The sequence below is a fragment of the Miniopterus natalensis genome, chromosome 8 (assembly GCF_054644295.1).
Source record: "Miniopterus natalensis isolate mMinNat1 chromosome 8, mMinNat1.hap1, whole genome shotgun sequence".
Taxonomy (NCBI): Eukaryota; Metazoa; Chordata; class Mammalia; order Chiroptera; family Miniopteridae; genus Miniopterus; species Miniopterus natalensis.
The window spans coordinates 68,104,722-68,123,396 of record NC_142088.1 but is presented as its reverse complement, the minus strand read 5'-3'; the positions used below and the strand labels follow the sequence as shown (position 1 = coordinate 68,123,396).

General features: G+C 35.4%; 1 protein-coding gene across 5 annotated transcripts in view; it reads left to right on the top strand.

Annotated features, from left to right (window-relative positions):
* R3HDM1 (R3H domain containing 1) overlaps nucleotides 1-18,675 on the top strand; it is a 108,934-nt gene that overhangs the window by 41,526 nt on the left and 48,733 nt on the right. For 4 of the 5 annotated variants that reach the window (XM_087819879.1, XM_087819878.1, XM_087819877.1 and 1 more), the window contains 2 exons: nucleotides 2,629-2,937; nucleotides 8,708-8,831. In XM_087819879.1, coding sequence (XP_087676005.1) covers nucleotides 2,629-2,937; nucleotides 8,708-8,831 — 433 coding nt within the window. Of the gene's footprint in view, nucleotides 1-119; nucleotides 222-2,628; nucleotides 2,938-8,707; nucleotides 8,832-18,675 lie in introns of all 5 variants that reach the window. The other variant, XM_087819881.1, reaches the window with a different exon arrangement.

Here is an 18,675-nt window from a genome sequence, read left to right as displayed (position 1 = left end):
AGGTGATTTTATAAGTGTAGTTTAAGCTATTGCCAGCAAAGTGGAACTTTCCATTTTATACAGTTCTTCTGATATTTTATTCTGACATTAACATTGTTTACCAACCTGTTATTCCTTAGCCTGTTTGTCTTCTGCAGTCCTCTTCACAGCCTGTTCAGTACTCTACAGCCCCTTACCCATCCCTGCTCCTGCCAGTCTCACCCACCCAGCAATACTCTGTGGTACTATATCTCTATTCACCTCCTGCGTTGTTTCTGTGGGTGGGTGTGTGATAAAGTCTTGTGTATATGATTAATGTGATATGATCTTTTGTGATTATTTTAAAGTCAGGGATACATACATACTGAAAAGTGTTTCTAACCTGTATTAGAAATAAAGTAATTCTATTCCATAAAATATTTGTTATATTGGCTTATCACAGTGATTGTATAAACCCTAAACTTTTCCTTCCTTTCATAATGAAATAATTTTCATGTTGACTATTCTAGTCCTAACATGTTTTAACTACTTTTCTCATTGAGGTCAATGCAGCTCTCTGCAGTCCTGGGTTGGCAACTTTCATCTGGACTTAGACTTTCTATTCTTTCCCCAATGCCATAGGCCCATAGACTTAGTACCAGTTACTAGGGTGAATTGAAGCTTACAACTGCAGGAGACATCCTCCTAAAGTAAATTTATAAGGAAGACCTCTAGATATTTCGTCTGTGACTATAAAGTTATGGTACCCCCTTTAATGTAAAGTATGCCCCAAGTTATACCTCTCCATAAGAGCTCAGGCGCACTACTGCCATGTGTTTTCTGTGTGACTTTCTGTTGTTAGTAACCATATGAGACGGTGATATAAAGTACCTCCTGCATAGTATATAACATGAAATATTCAACAAATGTTAGTTTCCTTCCTTTAAAATGAATCTTCCTAACAGCCTACATTCTTTACCCAGTGATGCTGTTATTTCTCTGGCTGCATAGCCATCACATTTTCAAATTGCTTTCCAAGTTAAATTACTAGCTAAATCTTAAAATCATTCTACACTTTTTTAGAAAAGTTTTGTTTTATTTGGGGCAGCTTTGTTTTGAGCTGGAGGCAACCTTATTTACCAGCCTTGGCTCTGAATGATTTTCAAAAATCACTTCCAGTCTGAAAAAGTGAAGGTTTACTAGCATCAAGAAGGTTGACAACATTAAAAATAGCATAAAAGCCTCAAAAATGCTTTGAAAAATGACAGATCATTGAAATAATAAAATTGATTTTTTACTAAGGTAACTGTAATGGTGGTGTGCAGTTACATTATCTCTTTTTAAAATATTGGCCATGTTACTTTGTAGTTACAGGTAGTATATTTATGTATATTTTTCCCTTTTGAAACTGCATTGAGTTAGAACAGAATAGCCATTTGGGAGGAGTAAAACCATATATTTTCTTTTTTTTTTTTTTAAATATATCTTTATTGATTTCAGAGAGAGGAAAGGAGAGGGGGGAGAGAGACAGAAACATCAATGATGAGAGAGTCATTGATCGAGTCCGCAACCCAGGCATGTGCCCTGACTGGGAATCGAACCCTGATCGCCTGGATCCTAGGTCGACACTCAACCGCTGAGCTACGCCCGGCCGGGCAAACCATATATTTTCAACCATTAAATCAGTTTCCCCTTTTCAACTCCTTATCTTCTCTATAGCCTTAATCTACTTCACAAAAACCAGCAGACTATAGAAATTGCAAACATGTCAATTTTGATCTGACAAGCCCATTGCCACAGTTGTTTAAATAATTTCTTTTCACAGTCTTCCTTTTAGCAAAATGTGGTATATATTGTTGCCAATCTGCGACTCCTTGGGAGCAGGGAAATGCCGTTTTAACCCTGTTCTTTTCATTTCTGTGATATTATCTTGACTAGTTAGAACTGGTCTTCATGTTGAGCCAGAGAAACATTTGTCAGGTAACATAAATCATAACCATATCTTGGCTGGGCACCATTGCCTGCTCACCTAGTAGCGAAAGCAGTAGAAAACTGTCGTTTGGATTACATTTGTCTGATATCACTTAAGGAACAGACTGAAACTTTAGGGAAGAATAGAATTTATGGCTCAGTTATTTTTGAGAGATTAGCGAGAAGACCAGGGTGGATAGATTTTAATTTTATTTAATTTCTGCTAGTATATTTGTTAGGTATGATAGGAGATGCAGAGATGCTTAGTGAGCCTTGCCTTCTAGTAAGAGGGGCGATGATTTAAAGTGAAGATTAGTACTGTGCAGTGCTAGTTACCTGGTGTTTGAAGTCTTTTCCGTTTCACTTTCACATCCTAATGTGCTTTTAATCTTCATTTAAATAAGTATTTTTTCATTTTGTGTGTGTGAAATGTTATACCCTATTCTTCTACACGCTATGCATTTCCATTACCTGTATTTTATAGGTAATTTGCAATGGCGGCATTGTAACTTCCTGCCTTAGAGTTTTAATTTTCTAGAAGCTGTTCTTTTATTAAATCATGTCTGTTGTAGATATATGATTTCCATAATTAATATACACTTCTGCAACTCATCTTAAATACAGAAAGTATTTTTCTTTGACAAGTTTGATCTGTTGTTTGGAAGGCTTACTGACGTGACTTTTTCCTTTTTTTATCAGGACAACCTTGGGTCTCAGTTTAGCCACATGAGTCTTGCCCGCCAGCCATCTGCAGATGGTTCTGACCCTCATGCTACCATGTTCCAGTCCACTGTTGTTCTTCAATCCCCACAGCAGTCTGGTTATATCATGACAGCAGCTCCTCCACCACCACTACCACCACCGCCACCTCCGCCGCCTCCACCGCCTCCCCCTCCCCCCCTCCCCCCTGGGCAGCCAGTCCCTACTGCTGGCTATTCTGCTTCTGGTCATCCCATCAGCCAGCCTGTGCTCCAGCAGCAGGGATATATTCAGCAGCCCTCACCACAGGTATGTCACTTGTTCATTTTTCTCCACCATGGAAGCTTCTCATTTAAGATCAGTTTTAGCGTTAGGATGTTTATTTTTAATTTCATGGGGAAAGAATTTGTGAGAATGTGTAAGTAAAACATCATCATTTTCTTTTCTCTGGAGATTTTTAAGTGCATGCTAGACAACCATGATAGTTGATGTGTGATCTTGGAGTTTGAGAGGTTTTTATATATATAAAATTCGCTTGAGAAACACAATAAACGCACTATAAAAATGAAATACATTTCAAGAAGAAATAGGTCAATCTGGGGAGAGTTAACATCTTAACACTATTGAATTTTCCGGTGCAGGAACATATCTCTATTTGCTTAGATCTTCCTTAATTGTTCTCAACAGTATTTTGTAGTTTTCGTTATACAAGTATTGCACATATTTTATTAAATATAACCCTTACTTATTTAATGTTTTTAAATATTCTAATAGATTTTTTCCAATTAAAGTTGACTTTCAATATTATATTAGTTTCAGGTGTACAGCATAGTGGCTAGACATTTACTTATATAACTTACAAAGTGATCCCCTGATAAGTCTAGTACCCACCTGATACCCTGCATAGTTATTAGAATGTTATTGACTGTATTCCCTATGCTGTACTTTACATCCCCGTGACTGTTTTGTAACTGCCAATTTGTACCTCTTAATCCCTTCACTTTTTTAACCCAGCCTCCCAACCCCCCTTCTTGTTTGTTGATTTATTGATGGTAGCCCTTCTGACACATGTGAGGTGATATCTCATTGTGGTTTTAATTTGCATCTCTCTGATGATTAGTGCCGTTGAACATCTTTTCATACGTCTGTTGGCCATCTGTCTGTCTGTCCTCTTTGAAGAAATGTCCATTTATGCCCTCTGCCAATTTTTTAACAGATTGTTTAGGTTATTTTGGTGTGAAGTTGTACCAGTTCTTTATATATTTTCGATATTAATCCTTTATTGGCTATATCATTAGCAGAAATCTCCCATAGAATCCATGTATTAACCTGAATACGTTTTGAAAGTGCATACTCTTCCCTTGTTTCCAAGTTTAGGGGAAAGAATTCAGTCTTTAATCACTAATTGTAATATTATCTAAGGGTTCTTTCGTACATGCCCTCTATCAGCTTGAGGAAATTTTCTTCTGTTCCTAGTTTGCTGAAAGTCTTTACCATGAATGGATATTAAACCTTATGAAATGTTTTTCTGTATTTATTGATGTGATCTTGTGATTCCCCCCTCCCTTTACTCCATTAACACAGTGAATTATGTTGACTGACTTTTGAACGTTAAACTAACCTTTTATTTCTGGGACATATTTATACTACCCCACTTAGTAGTCATGGTATAGTATCTTTTTTATGTATCTCTGGATTCAATTTGCTAATATTTTCTGAAGGATTTTTGTGTGTATGTTCATGAAGGATATTGGTCTGTAGTTTGCTTATGTCTTTTTCAGGTTGTAGTATCAGGGTGGTACTGGCCTCAAAATGAGTTGGATATTGTTCCCTTCTTTATTTTCTAAAGGAGTTTGTGTAGAAATAATGTTACTTCTTTCTTTTTCTTTTTTCTTTTTTTTTTTTTTAAGGGAAAGCAAAGTTTATTGGGTACAGAAAAGCTCCCTGCAACAGGGAAGGGTCCTGGACAGGTTGCCTCCAGAGTTTCTTTGTCGAGTGGTTTATGTTTGCCTCGCTAACTTCCTACTGGTTATTATTCTAAAAACTTTTCCTTAGCAGCATCCACTCATTTTTAAATTCAGGGTTCCCACCTAATACTCCCACCCCAGCCCCGGGCTCAGCCCTGGGTTAGGGTTCTCTGTTCCTGGATGTTATTTCTTCTTAATGTTTGCTAGATTTCATTAATGAATCCATTTGGAACCAGAGTGTTTTTTCAGAGATTTTAAAATTACAAATTCAATATTCTTAGTAGATAATAGCGCTCTTCCAGTTTCCTTTTACTTTCTGGATCAGATTTGATAGTTTGTATCAATTTCATTTATGTTATCGAATTTATTGGCATAAAGTTGCTCATAATATTCCCTTACAATACTTTCAGTATTATTGATACTTTCAGTTATGTTCCAGCATGTGTCTTGGGGGGGGGGGGAGGGGTGACCCATGTACACTGAAAAAGAATTTGTGTTCTATCATTTTATTGTTAAGTAAACAGTTCTGTGGCATTTAGTACATTCACAGTGTTTTGCAACCACCACCTCTCCCTGGTTCCAAAACATTTTCATCACTCCAAAAGAAAACTACCCACCAATTAAGCAGTTGCTGCCAATTTCCCCCAACTCCCAGCCCTTAGCAACCACCAATATGCGTTCTGTAGATGGATTTACCTATTCTGGATACTTCATGTTAATGGACTCATGCAATGTGTTGCTTCTGTGTCTGGCTTCTTTGACTTAACATAGTGTTTCAGGATTAATCCACATTGTAGCATTTACCAGTACTTCATTCCATTTTATGTCTGAATAATATGCCATTGTATTCATATATCACAATTTGTTCATCTTTTTCACTATTGATGGATTTGGTATGTTTCCACCTTTTGCCTATTGTGAATATTGCTATTAATGAACGTGTAGGTACATGTATTTATTTAAGTATCCGTTTTCATTTATTTGGGTATTTACCTAGGAGTAGAATTGCTGGTTCATATGGTAATTCTGTGTTTAACTTTTCGAGAAGCCACCAACTGTTTTCCATGATGTCCATTTTTAATTAGATTCTTTGTCTTTTTGTTGTTGAGTTGTAAGAGTTCTTTATATATTTCAGATATTAGACCATTATCATATGTCTGATTTGCAGATACATTCACCCACTCTGTAGATTGTTGTTTTACTTTTTTGATAATGGACTTAATGCACAAAAGTTTTTTAATTTTGATGAAGTCAACTTGATCCATTTTTTTCATTTTGTTGCTAATGCTTTTGGTATCATATCTAAGAATCCATTGAAATATCCAAGGTCATGATTTATCCCTGTTTTCTTCTAAGAGTTTTATTGTCTACCTCCTATATTTAAGTTATTTATCAATTTTGAGTAATTTTTATATGTGGAATGAGATAAGGGTTCAACTTTCAACTTCTCTCTTTTTTTTTTTTGCATGTATGTATTTATTTGTTCCAGCATATTTGTCAAAGACCCTGGGGGTTTTTTTCCCCATTAAATAGTCTTGGTACCCTTGTCAAATATCAGTTAACCGTAAATGTAGTTTATTTCCGGACTCTCACTTGTACACTATTCTATATTGCTATCTTTATGCCAGTACTACACTGTTTTATTACTGTACCTTTGTAGTAAGTTTTAAAGTCAGGAAGTGTGTGTTTTCCAGCTTTGTTGTTCTTTGTCAAAATTGTTTTGACTGTTCAGATTCCTTGTGATTCCGTATGAATTTGAGGATTGACCTTTTCATTTCTGCAAAAGAGTCCATTGGAATTTGATAGGAATTGCATTGAACCTGTAGATTATGTTGCATGGTATTGCCATTTTAACAATATCAAGCCTTCAGTATTAATGAACATGGGATGTCTTTAATTTCTTTTTTATTCCTTTGTTTTTCTGCATTTAGTTTCTTTAAATCACTTGATATTGTCTTGTAGTTGATATTATCTGTGGTTGATGGTGTCTTTCAAATCTTCTACATCCTTATGTAATTTTTGTCCAGTTCTAGCAAAAATGATAGTGGGTCTATTTCTCCCTTAAACTTCATCGGTCTTTTTATAGAATCTGAATCTATCTTAAGCAATTCATATTTATTATATATTTCTGATGTATTTATTGGCTCATTTCATTATGAAATGTTTTTCTGTTTCTAGTACTATTCTTTGTCTCACAACCTCTTATCTGGCTTTGTTATAGTGACTTCAGCATTCATTTGATTAGCATTTCAATGGGATGGTTTTTTTCCTCTTATTTGCAACCTTTATACTTAAAGTGTCTTTTACATACAGTATATAGTTGTTGTTTTTTGCTGTTTTACCCGATCTGATGAGAGTGTCTAGTTCTTTTATCTTTTATGTAGGTATTGACATGGTTAGATGCAGGTATGTCACGTTGTTTTCCATTTGTCCTATCTAAAAATCAAATTGTATTTTATTTTTAAACAACTTCTAATGTTTCTCTCCGCCTCCCCCCCCACCTGAGAATATGCTTTTTACTGATTTTAGAGAGAGGAAGGGAGAGAGTGAGAGAGAAAAAAGAAACATTGATGTGAGAGAGAAACATCATTCAGTTGCCTCCTGTATCCACCCTGACCCAAAATCAAACCTGCCACACCCTTCGGTGTAAGGGATGTTGCTCCAACCCACTGAGCCACACATGCTAGGGCTTTTAGGGTTTCATTTTATTTCTTCTATTGATTTTTTATCTACAGCCTTTGAATCTTGTTTTTGTGTAGTTTCTTTAGGGACTACTGCATGTATCTTTAGCTTATCACAATCTACCTCATGTATATATGAAGCTGCAAGTAAAATGTCCTAGTCATGTTAGCAGTATAATTCTTTTTACCCTCTCTCCATTGTTGTCATATATATTACATGTATATACATTATAAACCAAAAAAATGATAATTTTTGCCATACAGCGATGGCCTTTGTTTAAGAGAAAAAAAGAGTATTATATACATACACACATACCGAAAAGTATAATACTGGATAAGATCTGAAATAAGGATGTACATATTGATTGCTGGTATCTCCAAGAAAAATTAAGGAATCACATCTCTGGTGTCTAATGTTTCAAAAATAGAATATTACAGTAAATATAGGGGATTCCTGGCTTATAACTGATCTAGAAATACTTTGCTTGACTGGTTTCCTAATGAAATGGGGGCACTCTTGAAGATCTCCATAGATCTCTGTCTTTTAGTAGTAACCCAATCAGAGGAGCAGAGCCTGAGAGCCCGTGAACCAAGTGAAGTACCACATACTTCTACCTCACTGGATTATTCTTCACCCCAGACTAGATGAGATTACTTTAAGAGAAATTCAAAGCTGATGTAAATAGCTCCAGAAGGAAAAATAAATCAAGCTAGTCTTATTGGCATTTTCTTTCCACCTTTATAAAGGTGTAATTGGCAAATAAAATTTCTGTATTGGTGTTTTAATTTGCATTAGAAACATAAGAATTACGGAATGGGACCAGCATGACTGTGCATTAATGTGGAAGTGGATAAAGTGTCTTATTTATATAGTGATTGCTGTTCAGCATTTAAATTGATTGAGCTAGCAGTATATGTTTCAACCAAGAAAGGTCTAAAAAGCAATGTTAATTACAAAATAAGTTGCATGAAGTTATAGTAAAGTGCCATAAATGTAAATTTTTAAAATTCTCAACAATTTATATATAGGTAACAGATATATATAATAGACATTTAAAACCATTTATATGAATAATATATTTTAACTATAAGATAATGGTTTTTTTTGTGGAATGTAGAGCAAAGCAATGTTGGAGTGAGCCTTCAGCTATTTCAGTAATGTTTGGTTTGGTAAAAGAGGAAAATCTGAAGCATATTTGGCTGAAAAATTAAAATATACTAAATCTGATTGGTGGGCATCTTGGTAGGTGTCTTTTATACTGTATATTTGAAATTTTTAAAAAAAAACACACATTTCAGTTCAAGCTAAGAAAACCAGTTTTTAGATGATTGATGTTGGAAAGAATTATTACTGATTACACTCTGATGTGCATTGCAGAAAAAATTGTATTGCAAGTAAAATTTATTTTTCCCCCTCGATACTTATTCTAGATGCCAGCCTGTTACTGTGCTCCAGGCCACTATCACTCCAGTCAACCTCAGTATCGCCCAGTCCCTTCTGTCCATTACAATTCACATCTAAACCAACCACTGCTACAGCCTGCACAGCAGACAGGTGAGTAGTATTTCTGTCATTAATTCTTAGCGCTCAGGTATTGCTTTTTTTTTTTATCCTGCCTTATTTCAGTTTTCCTTTTAAGATACTTCCACACTCAGTCTGTCAAGGGTCTCAGATATGTGCATACATATGAAAATGCAAACCAGTGATATTAAAAGAGTGGGCAAATCTTAGTGCCTGATAGCAAGTACCACACTGTCAGGATTATATGCTAAAGGGTTGGGAGCCATGATGAGAAGGTTGTACCAGGCGAAGCAGTATGGTGAGTGGCTCCCTGGTGCTCACTGCCCTTGTAGTTGAAGCCTTCTTTGCAGCATGGTCATCCACTGATGGTAACAAAAGAGGGGCAAGGCAAGTACAAATGTCTCCTGAGCCTAATTTGATTGACAACTCTAGCCTAGTGAAAATTTTTTTGTGTCTCAGTATCAGTAGGAATGCCTTTAAAAGGAATGATGTTCTTACACATCTGTTTCTGTGTTTTGTTTTTGTTTGTTGGTTGAATAGTGAAAGGTATTTTAAAACCAAAGGCAGTCTAATGCTAGGCATATCGAATATATTAAAACTCAAAAGATTACCTTTTTGCCCCTTTCAAATTTTCTTTAAGCATTTAATGAAAACAGTTGATCTCAGTATATAAAATTATCTTATTTTACTGAACTCATTTCTCTATGCATCCCACCTAAATATATACTTCTACCCTAGATGTTTAATAATGTGGGGGTTTTTTCAGCCTTTCATAACTAGGTGTTGAAGTAAAAATTTTATTGGTTTCTTTGGAGCCTTTTTAGCTGCTTGTCACCATTGGAAGCTCTCAGACTAGGTCAGCGTGACTCACCAGGGCCACATAATCCTCCACCTCCACTTAGACTGTTTCTTGCTCTTGACACTGTATAGAACTCTTAAGGGGTACTGCAGTTTCAGAAGGAAGACTTCTGCACTAGGCAATCTGATGAGAAGTGTTCTTGCTTGTCATCACTTGTGCAGTCTTCAGTGATCATTGTGACTTACCAGCTTCCTTTACAAGATAGGACTTAACATCCCTGCAGGAGAACTTCCAGTTCTTAATCTGTTGCTCCTAGGAGTTGTCTTGTACTTGGTATGTAGATTCTTCCTTTTTGTATGTTACTGGCCCTGCATTGTTTATGTGACAGATATTCTTCTAAAGGATGTTGAGCACAAACATTGGTCCTTTTAGCTAACCTACAATTTCCCCTCTGTCTCCAATATTTGAAATTTAACAATATAATCCACTTACAATGTAAACTAGTTTATGCTATGATTTTGAAGGGCATCAAAAATTGTTCTTTATACATAGAAACATTGGCTGTGACACTGCTCGTTAGCTCTAATACATTGTTGTTTTATTTTTATAGGAGTTATTTTCCGAGTTTTCGTAGAAACTCAGTAACTTCTCATATTATTTTTGTCTTGATTTTTATCTCTGAAAATTATAATGCAGATTATAGCTAATGTTATGATAATAATAAAGAAATTTACCTTCATGTTTCCCCAGTCAAGTACCTTGTGTGTGACTAATTAATATAGTTTGTTAGTGAGGCAATCAAAGATCCTTTGTTCTGTATTTTTGTGAGCTTATTAGTGTTGTTCTTTTTTCATGACTAAATTTTTGTCAAATTGCCTACAAAATTAAAACTTTTAATCACAGGTGGGACCAGTGTGCTTGTACAAATGCATCCCTGCAAAAAATATTTCCACTTGATGGAAAACAACTGAAAATTACATTCCTAATCGAAGGCCAGCATATGTGTGTGATAGCATGTGTTTATCATCAGTCATATTTTAATTTGGGGTTTTTTTCCTAATGCTAGTTATGGTGAGAAGGAAGAAAAAATAAGTAAGTTAGATTGCATCTGGATAATACAGGCACAGAGAGAATATATCTGAGTAGTTTTTGACATTGTGTGTGACTCAGAGTCAGTCATAATAAAATACTTGATAACTAGAGTTGATCCTTCCAGTTATTTTATGTAGCATCCTCTTAACTTACAGCTTAAGTTAGTTGAATCTCATTTAGTTTGAAGAAGAAAAGAGAAATAAATCCTCAGAATTCTTATCTGAAAGGGAAAGAAATTTCCCTTGACAGAAGTTTGACAGAGTTCAGTAGTGTCATTGCCAAATACTGTGTTGATAATTAATATTGAACCCTTTTATAGAATTTGTAGGATTTGGCTATTTTAAAAAGTTATAATCTAAAGGCTTCTGTAGTTAACTAATGGTAATTTTTCAAAGCCTACAGAAAACAAGCATTCATGTTTGTAGGTGTCCTAACATCAAAGTGAAATGTACTGGGGAAACAGGCAGTTTTTTGTTTCCAATTTTTTGGACAGATTTATAGCAATTTCTTTCTCAGTAATTTACAGTTTTATATGTAAACATACTTTCTGTATTTCTTTTTCTTATAACCTTATATTTTTCTACATTCTACCATCCTGATCTGATTGAAATGAGAAACTGTCACATCTTACATTTTTTTCTTCAAACAACATTTAAACATACTGTTTTCTTTTATTGCCTGAAAGGGTGAAACTAATTATTTAGCCAAATAATGAAAGCACTGATAGATTTGGAACAATTTTTCTTCACTGAGGCATAAGTAAATAATTTTTAAATGTTTATATAACTTTAAAGACATTTTTGCCATAAATTAACAAACCCAGTTGAATCAAGTATTCTTAGACCAGGTAGGGTATGGGCAGTAAAATATAGGATTTTCTCTTATTTTCCCTTTTGGAGAAAGAGAGAAAGGATTAAATGCTTTGGTCTTTTATCCATGTGTGTGCCAGAGGACCACAATAGTTATGGGTCTCCTTGACAGTAAACCTCCAGTCTGTTATGGGAACTGAATTGAAATCAGTACTGACATTACTGCTGGGGAATGACTATTGCAATTCTTTTGTTATGAATGTGAAACTATCATGGTCATTCAAAACAAGGTACAGTCAACCTGTGTCAACAGAAGCAGAAGAAATTCTGGCTATATAAGGCTTTTTGGACAATGTAGTATACGACGTGCAAGAAAACAAAATAGTCAAATCCTGGCAGCCCTTTATTTTTAACTGGTTTTAGGTATATCACTTAAGGCCTCTGGGTTTCAGTTTACTCATTTTCCAAGTAAGAGAGTTTCACTGTATTGTCTATTGAAGCCTCTGTACCCTAAAATTCCATGATTCTGTGTGTCTATCTTATGTCTAGTTCGGAAAGGTGGGAATATCAGAGACTTGGTTTTCAATAGTGGCTTACTGTCAAGAACTGAATCATATAAGCAACAGTTTCAAACAATATGGTTACTTGCTAATTGAAATAATAAGGATTTGTTATCTTTTTATCATAAAATTTACAGCTTGAAGACTATAAAGTATACTACATATAAGGAGCTTGGTATACTTATAAAGAAACCTTTTTCTGCAGGTAGTGATTATAGCAAAGATTTTAGATTTATGAGGCCCTGGCTGTTTTCTATGTAGCTGCTTTCATTCTTATGACTCTTTTGAAAAGTTTGCAGCTTCACCATGTATGTTTAATATTTTGCAATAATTGGCCTTGTTCCTGAGCTGTTGGATTCGGGGCCGTAGCACTGTCTGAGAGGTTTACATTTCTCACAGTGAACCGGTCTCTTTTTCAGCTGCTTCCTGGCTTCTTTTTACTCAGGTTTCCACTGCTTTTTTTTTTTCTTCCTTTCCTTTTCTTTTTCCTTTTCTTTCTCTCTTTTTTTTTTTTTTTTTAATGCTATATTAAGGTATTAACATTTGCTTGTATTTTCTTTTAATTTTAATGCCTGTTAATCATGCATCATACTCAGCAACAGGAATTTGAATTTAAATGACAACCTTGGCTTAATGTAATTAATATACCTTTTAAAAATTTGTGAAATCTATTGCTTCAATTTCTTTTCCAAAGCAGATTTAGATGGCAGATTCAGTTCGGTTGAGAGCTTTTCTTAAAAGTTTAATGTCTTAAGTATGCCAAACTCATTAGCAAAAGTCAAATTCGTCTCTTTTCCAATTGCTACATAACTTTTTAGGATTGTTATGCATTAAAGCATGCCATCAAATAAGATACATAAAGGCATTTTAAGCTACTTGAGCTCCCACCAGGGATATAATTCCATGGGTTTTCCCCTAAACTATGATAGTGTATGCATGTGGGAAGCAAAAAGACTCTGTAAAACTAAATATCATTTTAGTTTTGCAACCAGTTGATAAATCAAAGAATATCAGTTTATTATATCTTCAGTCTCAGCTTTTCATATAACTCAGAACCATATGGTTCCAAACTGATTAAGTTTTATTACCAGCAGACTATGGTAGGGTCCTGATGAACTACACTGTGGGAGGAATGCTTTAGGATAAACAGTCTGTAAGATGCACAGAATATTGGCAGCATTTTAAGGTGCAAATTTAAAGTAATTAGGATGTAAAAGGCAAGCAAGGAAGAAAGGGCCCTGTTGTGTAAGCAGGGGAGGGGTGCTAATGATAAAGGATTTAGCTATGTCAAATAGGGACTGGGCACAAAGTCATTTTCTTTACTGACAGCTTTTGATGGGAGTAATAGGAATTTTGTATTTATATTACTAGGCTGGTAACCTTGGCTATCATTTTTCCATTGATTCTGTGAGCATTTCTTAGTATTGTGTGACCAGCACAGATTCAGACATTGTATAATACCTACAAATCCACCTATTTCCCTTTTCCCTTCTCCATTAACCTGCCGCCACTGAAATCTGGAGCCAAATGTATCTGGTAAGTACTCATAGACTTTCTTGAGTTGTGTAGACTCTTCAATAGGACTGTCATTTAAATAGCTGTGAGCTGTAATCTCTGTGGCTGTTTTTATTAGATTTGTTTTTTGTGTTTGTATTTATGTTTATTTCAGGCATAGAGGTAGGAAACCAGAGGGTGATAGAGGAGAAAGAATAGTGAAGGCATGCTGGCAACTGTGTCTTCTTCCAAATTCACCTAAGGGACTAGTTGAACTTGCCTGCTCTCTAAAATAGTGCCACAGACATCAGAGAGACCAGGGTTACAAACTTGAGGTTTTGATCATATGGAAACAGTTCTTCTAAATTATCTTGTAAATACCTAGCTACCAATAACTTTAGGGTTGGCACAGTGGTTCCTCAAAAAAACTACCCTCATAGTGCTTCAGCTGTACAAGTTTACTCTGGAAAATTTTAATAATAAAATATAATAAACCTTATATTTATGGCTATTCTGACTAAACAGTTCTTCAGTTCTTTTTATCTTTCTAATTATATCTAGTCCATATTAAGAATGCTTTCCTTCAACACAAATGCTACTTCAGGTTGCCTGTATAAAGTAAAATGAGCCTGTTACAGCCTGGGCAATACTTTCTGCTGAACATGCTATTTCCTTCTTGCTCTCTTCTCTGTTAAAGTGAGAGAGAGTTAAAAATAGAATACTCTTTGGAACCCTCCAGGGATATACCTGGCCCATCAATTTATATTGTCCTAGTTCTCTCAGCTTACAAAATCGATTGTGTTTTCCTCTGAAAATCCTGGAAGAAATGTGATAATATTGCAACACACAGCTCTTTAACAAAGGAGACTGACAGGGTTAAATCACACCTATAGATATGGATGTTTATTCTGTTTGGTATCACTTAAATTGGCATTGCTTGCTTTACAAAACAGATGTTTTCCCACAGTATTGACACAAATTTCTATAAAAGATATTCTGCTTTCCTCTAACTTCTGGTTAAATTCAGATATATCACAAGAAGGATTTTTTTCTTTTAATTCTGATATACTGAAACACACTTTTTATTGAAGAAAGAACAATTTAGGTAGTAGCCAAGTTGGTCATTTATTGAGTGTCAGAATACTGGAAATACTCTTCTTATAGTGCTTTTTAAATGTAATGGTACTTTTCATTCTCTAGGCATTTACTTCATTCTTATCTTCCAGCATCTTCCTCTGTTCCAGATCATTGGATTTCTTTTTCATACTCTTCAAACTATACTTTTGAAACTATCAGGACTCTGTCCCTCCCCTTCCTTTGTCTGAATAATTAGGTAATGATCCTGAAGCACCGTGCCACTTCTCTAAGTGCCACTGGAACAACTGATGCTCAGCAGCCTGAATATTTAAACACAGGTTCAGAGGAATTTGTGAGCAACTGGAACACTTCTTTAAGATGTAGATTTTATTAAGGAAGTGTGCATAAAGTGAGGCATGTCATTCATTAGATGATCTTTAATTTTATGTTGCTAATAATTTCATTAATGATTTTGTCTTACAAAGACAATAGCAAGGTTTTTCTTTAATTGGATTAGTGGAGTGGTGTTGTGGATATTTTTTTTCCTTTTAGTGCTTTCCAATTGAATATTTCTAGGTTTGCTAGTGTTTATAGTGACCTTAACCAGTGTAGATCCCATGGTCTTAAGTCATTTGAAAAGTTCTATAATCTTACTGCAACTTTTAATATCCTGCTCTTTAGAGAGTATACTCTAAAATTATACTTTTTAACCAGTTGCTGGGTTGGTTGTTGTAATTATTGGAATGAACAGTCCAACTTCTCATTTAATTCCTGAAAAACAGCTTAGGTACGTGTCCTAATGCCAGTAGAATTTGCCTCCTAGGTGAGGTACCAGTTATACAAAGCATCAAATGTTAACTGATGGTATTTTGTGTGTTTTTTAAGCTGTGACAGCCTTAGAAAGATTCCTCAGGCCCTGACTGCTTTCTACTCAGTGTGGGTCAAGCCTGGTGGGTTTTCCTGCTTTGAATGTAAAAACGATTATAAAGCTACTAAAAATGATTATAAAGCTGCTTAGTGTATAGAAAAGAGCCATTGCTTCACAAAACTTCAAGACTTCACCCGTGATACAGAATATATCACCTTGTACACGAGGTGTCCATGTTAAAGATGGCATCGCCCCACTAGGTAAAGTCTGAAATCTTTTATATATATAACAACAAAAATTGTATTTCTCACAGTCTGGAAGCTGAGAATTTCAAGATCAAGGCACCAGCAGATTCAGTGTCTAGTGAGAACCTTCTTCCTGGTTTATAGACTGTGTCTTCAGGTGGCTAAGGGATCTTTTTGTTGTCTCTTTTATAAGAACACTGATCCCATTCATGAAGACTCTTCCCTCATGACCTAATCTCCTCCAAAAGACCCCACTTCCTCATACTGTTACCTTGGGGATTATGTCTCCCCCATATTCAGGAATTTGGGGAAGTCATAAACGTTCAATCCATTGCAGAGGTGTTTGGAATAGGAAGGGATGAGCGCTTCGTAGAACATGCTCTAACCCCCAAAGAGATTTAAAACAACTGTTTCCAAAGCTCTCCCTCACCTTTAACCATAGCTAAACAGTCTGAACTAGATCTTTGCACAATCAATGAGAATGCAAAAATCCTCCCCTCTGTTACTGACCGGAGACCACAAGAAGTAACTGAATCTGTTGATTAATTGCTTCAGAAATTAATCCAATATCAATTATGCAGAGACCCAGATCTTCATTTTCCACATACAAATTTCAGTAGCACTTAGAAAATATTAAATAATTTAATAGGTCAACTAATGTAATTATCTGAGGTTATATCTTTTTTCATTTTTTATTTTTTTGCTTTTAAAACAGGTTTATTGGCTCTCCCTCCCTGGAGCATGCCTGCTCCTTTCCCTTTCCCCTCCCCACGTGCCTTACCATTAGTGCCTTACCATTAACTTCCTGACTCTCAAGCTCCAAGGGCCCTTCCTTTACCTCTATAACTTGTTTCCTCAGCCGTTTCTTCTACGAATTACTTCTCCCACCTCTATAATTTACCAAATAAATGTTCTCTTATAAAAAAATGAAAGAAAGAAAAAAGATTTACTTTCTCCTTATAAAAGTAATACATATCATATAACAACTGGAAAGTAGGATTTACTTTAATTACCTATAATCCTGCCACCTCAAATACAGTACATTAATTTTTTCCTCCAATTTTTTTTTACTTGTACCATTTTTTTTTTTAATTTTATAATAGTAAAGTCTGGCTTCTTGGCAAAGCAATTCATATTGTGGAGAAGAAAGCCAAACTTATAAAAATTCTATTAGAGAAATATTCTGTTGACTCATATGGAATATGGCAACAGGGTATACATTGTGAGCAAAGGCAGCCTTTTGGGGCAAAATAGCAAAGCTAAAGCCCAAAGAGGAACAATGGAGTTTGACATGGCAATAATTAGGCTCAGAGGCACAGACCAAGGGACGTGGAACTTGAAATAAGTCACCGTTTGCACCTCCTCTTCCCCTTGCCAATTGTTTTATACACATATGAAATCTAATTATAATTAGCCAAGGAAATGTGACCTTGAAATACAGAGGTCACACACCGTGGGCAAAATAAGTGAAGGAGAGTCCCTCCCACAGAGAGGACTGGCTGATCATATAAATAAACTCTTAGACACCTGGTCTTTTTTCAGCCTCCAAGTTCATATAGCTACCATCTGAACTGACTGTTCAACAACCTTTCACTTTGATTCCTGATTTGGATAACAATGCTTATCCTCACAAATAATCTTCAATTCAGATGAAAAAAGTTTCCTAGTTGATTATTATTTACAATAATTCTCTGTTTTCCTATGATTAAATTTATCTTGAGACTTAGGAGTGTTCAACTACAATAAAAGTCTTCATTGCCCAGCTGGGCGTGGCTCAGCAGTTGAGCATTGACCTAGGATCCAGGAGATCAAGGTTCAGTTCCCAGTCAGGGCACATGCCCAGGTTGCAGGCTTGATCCCCGGGGGGGGGGGGGGGGGGGCAGGAGGCAGCCAATCAATGACTTTTATCATTCATGTTTCTCTCTCTCTCCCTCTCTCTGAAATCAATAAAGATATTTTTTTTTTAAAAAGAAAAAAATAAATAAAATACTTATGTTTAAAAAAAAAATTCTTCATTAACCAAAATTCTCAGAAAATGGAAAGAGGCCAGGTGTTTAATGTTCTGCTAATTGGAACAGTATTACTGGAATATTCTTTCTACTTCAACACTTGTCCCTGAGAAAAGTAAAATTTAGAATCAGACTGCTGTGTAAAAATCCTAGCTACAAAACTCATCAGCTGGTGACCTTGAACAAGATATGAACTGCTCTGTGCTTTTGTTTCTTCATCTGAGCAATGGGGATAATTGTACCTGTTTCATGAGATTGTGAACATTAAATGAGTTAGCATGTGTAAAGTGCATAGAACAGTGCCCAAAACCTAATAAATGTCTTGTACCATCAAAGAATGAAAATTATATAGTCTAAATAAAAAGGCATAAGAATTTTGGGCTAAATTTTTGTTTGGGCTGAATTCCAGAGTGGACACAAAAAAACTGATAAAGCTTTTTCTAAAATATTTAGTCTTTTGTCTTATTAGCTTCTTGAAATATTCCTTCTTAAGTGCCATAGAAAATTCAGATCAGTTGAGTTCTTTTTTCACCCTTTGATTGTTAACTTGAGCTCTAAATATGTTTTAAGAAAATTTACTTAAATACTTTCTTCCCATAGTCTTGTAAAATCCCTAATAATCACCTATTGAAGAGGCTTTCTTTTCTCTATTGTGTGTTTCTGGCTCCTTGGTGAAAAATTATCTTCCCATATATATGTGGTTTTATATCTGTTCTCAGTCCTGTTCCATTGATCTGTGTGTCTGTTTTTGTGCCAGTACTATTCTGGGTTTTGTTGTTGTTATTAATCCTCACCCAGGGATATTTTTTCCATTGATCATTAGAGTGGAAGGGAGGAGGAGGGGAGAGAGAGAGAAACATTGATATGAGGGAGAAACATCAATCAGTTGCTGCCCATACACAGCCCAACTGGGGATGAAACCCA